This window comes from Tenrec ecaudatus, chromosome 1 (assembly GCF_050624435.1).
Source record: "Tenrec ecaudatus isolate mTenEca1 chromosome 1, mTenEca1.hap1, whole genome shotgun sequence".
NCBI lineage: Eukaryota > Metazoa > Chordata > Mammalia > Afrosoricida > Tenrecidae > Tenrec > Tenrec ecaudatus.
This window is the reverse complement of record NC_134530.1, coordinates 105969002-105983884: the sequence shown is the minus strand read 5'-3', so window position 1 is coordinate 105983884 and position 14883 is coordinate 105969002. Positions and strand designations below refer to the sequence as shown.

At 40.5% G+C, this 14883-nt stretch overlaps 1 protein-coding gene across 4 annotated transcripts in view; it reads right to left on the bottom strand.

Annotated features, from left to right (window-relative positions):
• Positions 1-14883, bottom strand: part of ST6GALNAC3 (ST6 N-acetylgalactosaminide alpha-2,6-sialyltransferase 3) — a 697085-nt gene that overhangs the window by 100307 nt on the left and 581895 nt on the right. Inside the window, exon 5 of one of the 4 annotated variants that reach the window (XM_075557365.1) lies at positions 11916-14111. The exons of 2 other annotated variants lie outside the window; for them this stretch is intronic. Coding sequence is in view for 1 of the 2 variants with exons in the window: in XM_075557367.1 (XP_075413482.1) it covers positions 14108-14111 (4 nt within the window). In the remaining variant the exon portion in view is untranslated. Of the gene's footprint in view, positions 1-11915; positions 14112-14883 lie in introns of those variants that run through there. One more of the 4 variants, XM_075557367.1, reaches the window with a different exon arrangement.

Below are 14883 nucleotides of genomic sequence, written 5' to 3'. Positions count from 1 at the left end.
ATTCCCAATTGCCTTCAATTGTACGGGCAGCTTTCAAATCACTGAAAGATGAGGAGATGATACCAAGGACCCAAATAGAAAGAAAATGCTTTGAAAATGATGATAGCAGCATCGTGCAAATGTGCTTGACACAATGGAGGAATTTAAAGATTGTGATAAGATATGTTATTAAATCCAAAGAGGATTTAATTTTAAAAATAGATAAATTCCACCCTTGGAAACATAAAATAGAATACAAAATTTCAAGATCTTAAGTAATTTATTGGTATTTATTTGGGCTGATATGTATTAAAAATTGAAATTCATATGCTTTTGCTTTTTAGAGAAAACAGGACTATATTCAGGTCTGCTACGTAGTGTGTACATTTTTTTCCACTGGGAAGGTTATATTACAAGAGATATGCAATAATAACAATGTTGAAAAAATTTATGAAAAAGAAATTATTTGTTATATTTGAAAATTTATCCCTCTGGCTAAAGTTAGTAGTTAATTTTAGAGGTTTTTTTTTTTAATGGGAGAGGGACTTTAATCTTATAAGACATAAATCAAGGAATTGTGTTTCTTACTATTGACATAAACTTTTTTTATTTTAAAAATGTCATCAAGCCTCTTCTTGCAACAAAGGAAATTTAAATAAGAACTGAATACATGGGTTCTGACTGACCTCCAAATTCGACTTAGAGACCTCCTTAGGAAGGGGATACTCGAATCTAATGTGTCATGATAATTGGGAAACATCAAAGCCAAGAATATAACAGTCTCTTGGAGAGTGCTGTGGTGTTGGCCCTAAACAAGAGAATTTGCCTGCGTTTAGCTCCCCCAAATCTTACTCAATTGATGTGTGGTTTTGAGTGTCTACAAGCGTTCTCCTGTGCTCTGCCGCACAGAGGAGGAGAGTCAAAGGTCATGGTAAGCACGGAATGGACCTTGCTCTGCAGAGAACATTACCTGGAGGGCTGCAAAGGGAGACTCAGTGGGAGCTGTATTTAGATGTCGGGGCCTGGCGTGGGGGGTATTCAGCCCCAGTGATAAGGGAAACGAACTTGAGTCTGCAGGGAGAACCAGTGAGTGAAGAGAAGTATACAAAAGTTCCACCAGACAAAAACTTGAACAGCTTCCAGAAAAGTGGGGGAGGGTATGCAGAGACAGATAAAGACCCCGTAGACCCAGAAAGTACAGGCTCTCAGTGAGATTGCAGGGTCCCCAGTGTTCCATCAGCAGGATACGGGAGCTCCTTGTGCAACCAGACCCCATCTTTGGGCAGAGAAAGGAAGAACTCTGAAAAGATCTAAGCATTTCCTTGAAAAGAACGTGTTTTAAATGGAAAGCAGGTATAAAAGACTTTCTCTGTTTCCCAGAAGGCGCTAAGATCAGGTTCTGAAACTAAAGATACCCCCTTACTTTACATTTGAAATGGTGATGGGCTGGTTTCCTTTCCCTATCATCCTCTAGCATGCTTTCAAATCTGGCTTTGTTGGGAGGGTTGAAGTCATTTGCTGGGCTCTTCATTTTGAATTAAGTGCTCTCCACCCAGGAATCCAGGGGTGACACATGGCTTAGCACTGGACTACTAGCCCAAAGGTTGGTTGTTCAAACACACCCAGGGTACCCTGGGAAACGGGTCTGGAAATCTGCTTTTGAAAGGTCTGAGTCTTGAAAACCCAATGGAGCCCTGTCTACCCTGACAGTGGTATCAGAATGGTTCAGAGCTTGGTTGTTAACTGTAACATTGGCAGTTTGAATACACCAGCAACTCCACAGGAGAAGAGCTCTGGGGATCCCGTCCTACAATGTTACGACTTAGGAAAGCCTATGGGGTAGTTCTACTGAAATAGAGGGTCACCGTGGGGTAGAACAGACTCTACGGTGCAAAACAACCATGTGTGTATGCTTGGAGAGGAGAGAAGTCATTAAGAAAGAACGCATTTGCGCATACATAGCTAGGTAAAAATTAAACGTTTAGAATGCACAAATACATTATAACACAATGCTGGAGACGTGGAGACTCAGTTCTTTTTCTTCTTACAGAAGTATCAGCTTTTCTAAGTCCATCCCTTTTGCAAATATGCAAAACAGAATGCCGTGTTTAATGTCGGTTTATTCAACTCCCACGGGAATCCACGCAAATAAAAGGCCCTGATCCTTAAGCTTTATTGGCTTCTTGAGCTCAGGATATCCCAAAAGTTTATCCTTATTTTCTACAAGAAGCAATGTACAGTATTCGGTCTAGAGTCTAGTTAGAAGCAAACCAGGAGGCCAGGAAAGCACGGCCTACTTTCTGGAAGACAGAAGAACTACAAACCAGTAGGCTCTTTGGAAATGTGGATGTGAGCCATCAGTGGCTTACTTTGGAGACATCGTTAGGAAAATGGAGCAGCTACGAAAGGGCATCATCTTTGGCAAAGCAGAGGGTCAGAGAAAATGAATGCGACTGATTGACATACAGCCGGAAGAATGGACTCGAGCAGACCATTGGTCATGGAGATGATGCAGGACCAAGGAACGCTTCATTCATTATAAATATGGCAGCTTTAATATATATAGGAGGATGGGGAAATAGATCTATGTGTCTATATTTATAGGTCAAGTATTAAGGTGGCGGAAGGACCTTGGGCCTCTACTCAAACACTCCCTCAATGCATGAATACCTTCTTTTATTAAATTGGAACTCTATGATGCTCACTCTCCCGACACAACAGCTGGAGCCAAAGTGGGTGAACAAGTAAATGTGGTGAAGAAAGCTGATGGTGCCCGGCTATCAAAAGAGATAGTGACTGGGGTCTTAAAGGCTTGAAGATAAACAAGCGGCCATCTAGCTCAGAAGCAACAAAGTCCACATGGAAGAACACACCAGCCTGTGTGATCGAGTGGTCCCAAAGGGATCAGTTACCAGGCATCAAAGAACAAAAAATCATACCATTGACTGCACACCTCCATGATAGGATCGCTGAAGACAAATGGGTGCATAAGCAAATGTGGTGAAGAAAGCTGATGGTGCCCGGCTATCAAAAGAGATAGTGTCTGGGGTCTTAAAGGCTTGAAGGTGAACAAGCGGCCATCTAGCTCAGAAGCAAATAAGCCCACATGAAAGAAGTACACTGGCCAGTGCGATCACGAGGTGCCCAAGGGACCAGATATAAGGCATCATGCAAAAAAAAAAGATATAAGTGTGTGTATGTATGTGTATATATATCATATTAAATGAAGGGGGAAGTGCAGAGTGGAGACCCAAGGCCCAAGTGTCGGCCAATGGAGATCCCCTCATAGAGGGGTTTAGGAGAGGAGATGGGTTAATTAGGGTGTGAGGTAGTATCGATGAAGAACACAGCTTTCCCCCAGATCCTGGATGCTTCCTCCCCCCAACTACCATGATCCGAATTCTACCTTGCAGGGCTGGATAGGACAGAGGCTGTACACTGGTACATATGAGGGTTGAAGGTACAGGGAATCCAGGGTGGATGATACCTTCAGGACCAAGGGTGTGAGGGACGATGCTGGGAGAGTGGAGGGTGAGTGGGTTGGAAAGGGGGAACTGATTACAAGGATCCACATGTGACCTCTTCCCTGGGAGAGGGACAGCAGAGAAGGGGGGAAGGGAGACTCCGGATAGGGCAAGATACGACAAAATAACGAGGTATAAATTACCAAGGGCATATGAGGGAGGGGGGAATGGGGAGGGAGGGGGTGGAAAAAAGAGGACCTGATGCAAGGGGCTTAAGTGGAGAGCAAATGCCTTGAGAATGATTGGGGCAGGGAATGTATGGATGTGCTTTATACAATTGATGTATGTATATGTATGGATTGTGGTAAGAGTTGTTTGAGTCCCTAATAAAATGTAAAAGAAGAAAAGAGAAAAAAATGATTAGGGCAAAGACTGTACAGATGTGCTTTATACAATTGATGTATGTATACATATGAACTGTGAAAAGAATTGTATCAGCCCCAATAAATTGTTAAAATTAAAAAAAATATATATGGCAGCTTTGAGTCAGAGCCCATGGAAGAAAACCAGCAACAACGGCCGTGAACGCAGGCCAGAAAAGCACAGCCCACTTTCTTGGCAGGACTGATCTTGTTGGAGAAAGGGTGCATGGTTATGTCCATCAACTGCCCACTCTTGTACCTCCTGTCCCCTTCTTAGCATCTCTTCCCTGGACTTAGGACGATAATTGGCTCTTGCTTGAATTTTACAGGGGAAATTATTGCCATCCCTTAGACGGGCTCAGTTATTAGGACCGTCTGCTGACTGTTACTGAAGGATCTTCCCAGGGGAAGATGGGAGCAAAAGCATTTGCAGAGCTGTTTCACAGAAACTGCTAAGACTCCCTTTATGGGATTTATTTGTCTATGGAGAAACACTGTTTGCTTTGTGTGTTTTTTCATAATAAAGTCAAACAAAACATATATTGAGCAACTCAACAGCACTGTTTTCTCTACTGGAAAATTAAATAGCATGATATAGGTAGAGTACTTATATTGTACTGTGATAAATAAATGTAAAATATTTTATTAATGTTATTATTTCTACAGCTTTGAGGCATCAACATTAAATTGGTTTCTAAACATGCCTAACTTTGCTATGAGACTGAAATTGAGTAAAACTGTTGTCAAGTATCTCAGACCAGATTCTCTAGAGAGGTAAAACCAATGAAGGAGAACATATATAAATGTTCACACGGTTGCAGGGGTGGGAAAACTCAAGTCCAGGCAGGTTCCAAGTCCGTGGATGGAACATGTGACTGGGGGTGGGGTTCCCTAACTTGTGCAGTTTGGGGATGCTAAAGAAGCCCCCATTAGGCACTGCTCACAAGGCCACCTCCTTTGTCCGCAAATAGAAAATCATATCCATTTCAAAGAAGGCACATCCACAAAGATTTAAATTAATCTCTGGCCCAAGGCCTAACATCTCTGCCTCTCTTTCCACAGAGCTCCTGTCTGCCTGGTTTACTGAGAAGTTTGCCAAGCAAGATTGAAAACGGATTGATTTCCCATTTTGATACAGTTACATTTGCTGGTTGTATTATTCTTTAGTGGTGTTAGCTAAATATTTAATGGAATCTTAAAAGAGAAAAATGCCGTCTGTGTAATGTAAACATATTGCTAGTTTGCCTGAGGGGGTCCTATCTTGATTAAGCTGAATGTCAGGAGTATTGATAGTACCTAGTCAGTATTCCAGAGACACAATCAGGGAAAGCCCCTATAACATTGGGGCGACTATGTCTATTATGCACGGTACAAATGGATTTATGCTGAGAGAGTTGGCCTTGCACCACATAAAGGCTTAGTCCCTTTATCCACATGCCTGATTGACAGTTCAACTTTTGGAAAACAGAATTCTAATTTGAGAATGAATCTCTTAGACCTTTATTATACAAACATTTACACATCCTCTAATCTACCACGGATCACCATCATTTATTGAACAAACAAATAAAAGTTCTAAGAAGCCAAGATAGTAGCATTTTCACAAGACGGAATGGCAGACAATGGGGATATGTAGCTTGATAAGCAAATGTGGCTCCGAACAAGAACACAAAATGTTTTCCCAGCAAGTTGGTGGATGTTTCAGTGCCGAGTGCTTATATTCCAGGGTATATTATTGGCAAATGAGTTTACAGAAATATGCTCAATGTTATTAGTCAGTGTTGTTGCTGTTGATTGCCCTGAGCTGACTCCAATTCATGGACACCCCGGCATGGAGAATAGAACTGTGTTTCAAAGGTTCTCAAGCCACTCACCTTTCAGGTGCATATTGCCAGATATATCTCTTGAGGTGTCTTTGGGAAGTTTCAAACCACCAATCTTTGGGATAGTAGTAAATCGCTTAACCCTGTGTCCCACCCAGCATCTCCTCCCGTGTCTTGAAATAAAGCAGCACTCGTAAGGTTGGGATGACTGCTTGCTCACCTCCGTAGGAGCATTCTCAAGTAGTGCGAACAATGCTGTGCTAAAGACTCATTGAAAGGTTAATGACTCAAACTTATCCAGGATTCCACGGAAGTCGGAACTTGCTTCTATAAAGACTACAACCCGCCCCTCCCCCACCCCCACCAAAAATAAACTTTACGGAACTCACTTCTAATATAGAACCACACGCGCGTTGCTGCAAATCAGAATCGGCAGGCCCTCAATAGGTGTTTGGCACCTCATATAATCCTGTTTAACTCTCATCCTGTGCTTCCCTTTAACACGAGGCTGTTTCAGGCCTCACCTGCCTCTTCCCAAGTGAGAAGAGAGATGGCAGAGCTGTGTTTTAAAATTTGAGGAATTGCTAAACTGTTTTCTGAAGTGGCCGTACCATTTCATATCCCCACCAGCAATGTGCAGGGTGACAATTTCTCTACATTTTTGCCAACATTTGCTATTGTCTTTTTATTATAGGCATCCTAGAAGTAGGAAGAGTCCCCAGTGGAGAAAATAGTTTAGTGCTCAACTATGTAGTGAAAGCTGATGTTTCGAACCAAACACAGTGTCTCAGTGAGAAGCCCTGCCAGAAGCTTGCAGCCTTAAGAGTGTGGGGATCTCAGTTACAGGCTGCACGCAAGAAGCCAGGCCACAGCCGCAGTTGGCTGGAGAGCAATTGGCTTCACTGTTTTAGTGAGTATTAAGTGAAATATCTTTTGTGTCTTTGATTTGCATTTTGCTAATAACTAATGATGCTGGAGGATCTTACTACAGGCTGATTGTCTATTTCTCCACCTTCTTAGAGAAATGTCTTTGTCCAGTTTTTGTTTGGAATTCTTGTCTTTTGCTTAATGAGCTCTTCAGATAGCCTGTCCTCAGATAGCCTGTTTTAGCAGATATAGGATCTACAGTTTATCCCACTCTGTGGGTTATCTTTTCCCTCTCTGGAAGGTATTCTTTGAAGAACAAATGTTTAAAATTTTATTTATTTTATTTTTGTTTCAAATGTTTTAAATTTTTATGACGTTCAAATGATGTAATTTTCCTTTCGTTGCTTGCCCTTCAGATGCCATCCGTCAGAGTGCTGCCTAGCACAATGCCAGGGAACTTTCCTCCTATACTTTCCTCCTATACTTTCCTCCAGGTGGTTAGAGTTTGAACACACACACACACACACACACACACTCAAATGCTTGCAGCTCATATTTGTGTAATATGTAGCAGTTTGACTCCTCCGCCCCCATAAGCACACATCGATATCCAGTTGTCCCAGTGCCATTTCCTGAAAGGTGAATTACTCTTACACATAAATGTAAGGGCTTATTGAACTTCAATCTCAAAATTCTTCAATAGTTCACTAATGTCTATGGCAGTGATTTCTAGATTTGAAGTTGTTCTGGATGAGAAAACAATTTGGGGAATTTTTCATAGGATTTAAAACCACGTAAAGAGAGCCAAGCGTGAAAAATAGCCTTTAATTTCTCCATGATTTAATAGAAGATATAGTTTAACATAGACATACTCATGAGAAAAAAACATAAATCTGATGTTGAGTATTCCAACTTGACTTTAGGTTTACAAGAAAAGTCCCTGTCTTAGCTGTGTCCCCATGTCTGTGTACTGGTGGAAATGCTTACCACAGCGTGTCATTTGGGAACCACCAGGCCCTCTTCTACATAACCAGCTCCATATTTTTTCATGTTAATTCTACACATGCCTGTGACTGAGTCACACAAGATACCCATGACCTCTTTTCTATTCCCCGTTTCTACCTGAATTCCCCATACTGTTCCATTATACAAATGAAAGAAACATTTGTGTGTATTCCAATATAATATGATTATTATAATAGCAGTACTAAATTAAAAAGAGGGTAAGAGAATAGAGAGAATAATCCTAGCTGATAAAGAATTTAAGCTGATTACCTAGCTTTTTGGCTATATAATCAACATGTCTCTTTTGAAATGAGTTAGAAGAATTATTGGAAAAACCTAAATTCTAATATTGACTTCACTATTCTAACAACAGGCAAGACTTTAACTCTTTGAAACTCAGATTCCTTGATCATAAATTGAAAATAATAGTATCTATATCATGGGATTATTATGAATATTGAATGATAAAAGAGCTACACATAAGTCAATATGGAAGCTGGACACAAAATGAGTGAGCAGTAAATGTTATGTGCCTCACTCTCAATCCTCTATCATTGGTTTTGAAACTTCACCATCTGTTAGAATTATCTGTGGGGTTTGAATGAAACAGTGGCTCATTGACAATCAGTCTTAAAGTTCATAAAGAAATTAAAGACAGAATAGCTTACATGGTTCTTAAGAAGAACACATTAGAATGCACATTTCTGTATTTCAAAAGTTAATGCGGAGGCTCAGTGATCAAGACCTTGTGGTTCTGGCATAAGGCTGGACATATGGAAAGGACAGAACTTAGAGTCAAAAAATAAATGCTTGCATCTATGGTCAATTGATTTCTAACGAGGATGCCAAGACAACTCAATGAGGATATATAGCCTTTTCAAGAAGCAGAGATGGGACATCTGGACATCCACAACTAGGTAAGCAGAACTGAACTCATTCCTCATACAATAATAAGAAACTAACTACAATTACATCATACATTTAAATACTTAAGAATTAAAACTATACAACTCTTAACATATAGGAATGGATATTCTCGATCTTGGATTAAGATCACACAAAAGCATCTGTGGTTTTGTACACTGGATCTCATTAAACATACACATTTTGAACTTCAAAGAGCATTACCAAGAAATGGAAAAGAGGGCCAAAGTCCATTAGATAGGAAAGGTGCAGGCTCTTTTACAAATAAAGATGAAAAGCTAGATGTCTGTCTATAGATGATATCATGATGAATGAGTAAACAAACTGTGGTAAATACACACAATGAAATTCTGAATAATCTTAAAGAATAATGAAGACTCCACCAAACACCTCATAATAGGTATGAATCTGGGGGCAGTATACTGAGTAAAATAATTCACGTCATACCAACACAGTTAACACGAAGAGGATCAGAGACCTAAGTATAAAATCTAAAACTATAAAAATCATGGAGGAAAAATAGGGCAGTGTTTGGGCCCTAACATAAGGCATACATAGAAAAATAAATATAACTATAAATGTACAGATAGCAGAAGATGATCTGGATAGCTAGGACTTATAAAGATCTAATACTTAAGATCATCAAAAGTATTCTCCAGAGAGGAAAAAGAGAACTTATAGACGGGGCATATTTTTTTCGAGTTTCATACGCCAGACAAGGTATTAATTTGTTAACTTTCTACAAAACCTTAATACTTCAACAACAAAATAAATCAAGACTCAATTAAAAATGAGCAGTAAAGAAATCAGGATACACATTGGATTCACTGCGAAGACCTCTTACAGTGTTGACTATATACGAACTAACAAACTTCAGATTCGTGTGTATTGGGCATGTCTTGCACTGCTTAATGTGCAGGCTTTTCAATCACTTGATATGTATTTGGAAGCTGGAAAATGAATAAAGAGAGACGCGAGAAGAATTGATGCACTGAATTACAGTGTTGCAAATGTTAGCACTGCACTGAACATTCCATAGACGGGCAGAAGAAGGAGTGCATTTGTGTTCCCATAAGTATGGCCAGGAAACCTGCGAGGCGTGAGAACGGTGAGATGCTGTCTCAGGTATTCTGAACAGTTATCATGAGCGATCCATCCCTGCGGGAGGGTCATCATGTTTGGTGATATAAAAGACCAACAAAAAGGGGAAGACCCTTGATAGATGGATGGGTACACAGCTGCCACGATGAGCTCAAACGTAACATTGGCTGTGAAGGGGGCACAGGCCCAGCCAATGTTTTGTTCTGTTGTACAGTGCCACTTTGAAGTGGCACTCCATCAGACTTGGAGAAAAATATTCGTAAAGGTCAACAAACACCTTTAACTATTTACAGGTTTTTCTTTTTTTTGCCATTGGTTTTTGTTGTTATTATTTTGTTTTCTTTTGTTGCTTTGTCTTGCACTGTTTTGTCTTTCAGCATCTTATTATCTCTGCAGGTCTATCTAGATAAGGTAGGCGGGATAAACCATCTAGAGGAGAAAACAATGGGACCAACAGTTCTTGGGGGACATGGAAAAGGGAGGAGGCAGGAGTAAGGAAGTGGGTGTTAACAAACCCAGGGAACAAGCGTTCCAAAATTGATGGAGAGGGGGGTGTAGGAGGCCTTGTATGGCTTGATCAAGAGGAATTACTGAAACTCAAATGGAGGCGGAACATGATAATCGGACAAGAGGAAGGTAATAGGAAATCGAGGAAAGAACTAGAAGGCACAGGGCATTTATAGAGGTCTACATACAGGCAAGTACATATGTAACTATGTTCATATATGATGATGGGGAAATGGAGCTATGTGCATATATTTATAAGTTTAGTATTAAGGTAGCAGATGGACATTGGGCCTCCACTTAAGTACTCCCTCAATGTAAGAACACTTTGTTCCATTAAACTGGCACTCATGATGCTTACCTTCCAAGTATGATCGCTGAAGACAAAATGGGTGCATAAGCAAATGTGGTAAAGAAAGCTAATGGTGCCAAGCTACCAAAAGATATATTGTCTGGGGTCTTAAAGGGCTTGAAGATAAACAAGCAGCCATCTAGCTGAGAAGCAAAAAATCCCACATGGAAGAAGCACACCAGCCTGTGTGATCATGAGGTGTCAATAGGAACAGGTATCAAGCATCAAAGAAGAAATAAATCGTATCATTGTGAATGAGGGGGAGTGCAGAGTGGGGACCTAAAGGCCATCTGTAGGCAACTGGACATCCCCTTACAGAAGGGTCGCGGGGAGGAGATGAGACAGTGAGGGTGCAGCATAGCACCGGTGAAACATACAACATACCTCTAGTACTTTAATGCTTCCTCCCCCACCGTCTGTCCCCGCCACTATAATAATCCCAATTCTACCTTACAAATCTGGCTAGACCAGAGGATGTACACTGGTACAGATCAGAGCTGGGAATCCAGGACAGATAAATCTCTCAGGATCAATAATGAGAGTAGTGATACCAGGAGGGTAAGGGGAAGGTGGGGGAGAAAGGGGAACCGATCACAATGATCTACATATAACCCTGTCCTTGGAGGACAGACAACAACACAAAAGTGGGTAAAGGGAGATATCTGACAGTATAAGACATAAAAAATAATTATAATTTATCAAGGGTTTGTGAGGGTGGAGGGCAAAAAATTGAGGACTGACACCATGGGCTCAAGTAGAAAGAAAATGTTTTGAGAATGATGATGGCAACAAATGGACAAATGTGCTTGACACAATGTAGGCATGGATGGATTGTGATAATAGTTGTATGAACCCACAATAAAATGATTTTAAGTAAATAAAAGAATAAATAAATAAATAAAATGGTCAATACCAGCCCCACCCAAAGAAATAGAACTGGCATCTAACAACACAACATGTAATTGTAGGATTATTCACAATAGCAAAAACATAAAACAACTTAAGTTCCTGTTACTAAGAACAACTTAACTTCCCTTACACACAATGGAATACTGTCAAATGTTAAAGCATAATGAAGAATCAACATAACATTGCATGACATGTAGGGACCTGGAGGATATTATGTTGAGTGAAACAATTTGATCACAAAAGGATGGATATTTTATGAGACGGCTATGATAACACTCATGGAAATTTTATCAAGGAAGAAATATTCTTTGCTGGTTAACAGGCATGGGAAAGGAGAGGAAAATATTCATTAACTAGGGTGTAGACATGGTTCAAACCCACCAATTGCTCTGCGTTAGAAAGATGAGGCAGTCTAATCCCATAGAGATGCAAATTGTTGGAAACCCAAAAGAAAAGTTCTAGTCTGTCCTGGAGGGTCACTAAGAGTTGGAACCAACTCCAAGGCAGTGAGGTTTTTTTTTTCTTCTGAGAGAGAGAATCAATAAGTATTAATATGAATGAAGAGAACATTCTACAGTAAGGAGGCAGTCAGCCTAATGTGACCGAAGCAAAGGAAAATATTTGAAGGTACACAAGGGTAAAAGAGAGTAATGGTAAATATTAATACCTGCCCTCCAACCTCACTGCCATCAATTTGATGCCAACTCATCCTGACCCCTGCAGAGCTTGTAACTGTTTGTGAGAGTAGAAAGCCCTGTCTACATAACCCTGGGATGACAGCAATTTACAGGTGGATCCCTCACTGCCATTGAGTCCATTGTGACCCTATAGGATGGAGTTGGACTGCCTTGTAGGTTTCTGAGACTACCTCTTTACGGGAGTAGAAAACCTCATCTTTATCTCGAGGAGCAGCTGGTGGTTTTGATCTGCCGACCTTATGGTTAGCAGCCCAATGTGTATCCGAAAACTCAAGTTATTTACTCATTCAAGGTGAACAGGATGGTATGGCTTATGGGAGTTACACCCCCAAGAATCTCTAGGTTTGGCAGATGAAGTTTCTTATTTCTACATATGTGTTTATATGTGCTATCAAGATACCCACATATAACATTGATGGGGGATATGCAACTTCTTTGCCATAATCAAATCCTTGAGAGATTTAATCAAGGAGCTTAGGGTTAGGACCATCATCTTAGGGGCAAATCTAGGTCAATTGGCATTCCCAGTCCCCAAAGACAATGTTCTACATTCTACTTTGGATCTTAAAAGCTTATGAATGGTGATCTAAGACTGAATTATTGGCCCCTCTCTCTCTGTGGAGCAAAGAATGAAAGAAAGAAGAAAATCAAAAGTTCAAGGAAAACGTTAACCCAAAAGACCAATGGATCCTATAAACCATAGCTTTCACTAGCCCCAAACCAGAAGAATCAGATGGTGTCTGGCCTCCATCACACACCGATTAAGGTCACAACACATGGATCTAGGCAGGGGAGGTGAAAAACATAGGGCAAACTTTGAAATCACTATCACCGATCCAGACCAAATCAAACTCAATACCATCGAGGCAATGCTGACCCGAAGCCACCCTTGGGGCGGGGCAGAACTTTCCCTGTGAGTTTCTGAGACTATAAGAAAGCCCCGCTTTTCTTCTGTGGAGTGGGTGGTGGTTTCAAACTGATGACTTTGAGGTTAACAGCCCAGCTCAGAACCACTGCGCCACCAGGCTTCTCTTTTCAAACCTGGAATGCCTATACCTCCTGGGGATCACTTTACAGTCCAACAACAGATCAACACATAAAGTGAACAATAATACCTGTGAAAAATGCGTTCTTTTTGTTTTTGCCTTCTTTTATTGGGGGCTCTTACAACTCTTATAACATTCCATACATCAATTGTATCAAGCATATTTGTACATATGTTGCCGTCATCATTTCCAAAACATGTTCTACTTGAGCCCTTGGTATAAGCTCCTCTTTTTCCCCCTCCCTCACCCTTCACCCTGGTGAATCCTTGATCAATTATATGTTGTTATTATTATTGCATATCTTACACTGTCCATTGTCTCCCTTCACCCATGTTTCTATTATTCATCCCCTTTGGGGAAGGGGTGCTATATGTCCAATATTGTGATGGGTTCCTGCTTTCTCCCCCTGTCCCCTCCCTGGCCATCCCCCTACCCTCATATCACGACTCCCACTACTGTCCTGAGGGGTTTAGCTTTCCTGAATTCCATGTGTCGAGAATTCTTATCTGTACCAATGTGTTCTCATGGCTAGCCAGATTTGCAAGGTAGAACCTGGGTCATGGTAGTGGTGGGGGCACAAACATTCAGGAACTAGAGGAATGATGTGTGTTTCATCAGTGCTCTACTGCACCTTGTTTGAATCATCCCTTCCTTAGAACCCTTCTGTGGGAGGATATCCAATTGTCTGGCAGAAAAATGCGCTCTTCATTAAAACCAACTACACGAAACCAAAAGAGCAGCATTTGCTTCCAATCAAAGTCCAGAAGGTGGGGAAGAAAAGCAGCACGAACGGAAATGAGGCATTCAAGGAGGATGTGGGAAGAGTACTGAGGGATTGAGGATTATAACTAAAATAATGGAGGGAAATGCACTGAAGTCGATAAATGTAAATCTAAGGTGCTCTGTAAGCTTTCATTCAAACCCCAAAGATTTCCTTTTTAATCTGGAAGTAGTCAAAACAAATCAAGAGGAAAGAAGTGCTTTTCTTCTTGTTTCAAATAGCTGTTTCTTCCTTATCTGAAAAGTAATAAAGAACATTTAGGAATTCCCGATAAACGCAAAGAAGAAAAATAAAAAATTGTAAATCATCACCCACAAGCAATAAAATCCACTGTCAATGTTTTTGATGTGGCTCCTTCTAATCTTTTGTTGACATCCTGTCTATAAACATATCTATACTTAGGGTAACAAATGTATACATAAGATAAAATCACTGCCATTGAGTCAAGGCCAGCTCATAGGGACCCGATAGCACCGGAAAGAATTGCCCCTGTGAGTTTCAGGACTGTGACTCTTTATGGAAGTAGCAAGCATCATTTTCACTCCTGCAGAGCGGTTCGTGGTTTTGAACTGCAGACCTTAAGGTGAGGAGCCCAACACACTACATCAGCAGAACTCCACATCTATACACAATAACCTTTTAGTGTCATCAAAGTATTGCATGCTTGCTGTAGACCATTCGCATATATACACAAGTCAACAATAAAAAGTTAAATAATCCAATTAAAAATAGAAAATAGAATTTGAATGAACACTCTTATAAGGAAGACATACAAAGGCCTAACAAGTACATGAAAAGATGTGCAAGACCTTTAGTCATCCGGGAAATAAATGCAACACCATGATATATCATAATTAAATAACTGCGATTAAAAGGATGGATAATAAGTCTTGACAAGAATGTAGAGATACTGGAATTCTTAATATACCACTGGGTGGAATGAAGTATAGTGCAGCTGCTTTGAAAAACAGTCTGATAGCTATTCAAAAATGTTAAATGTGGAGCTAG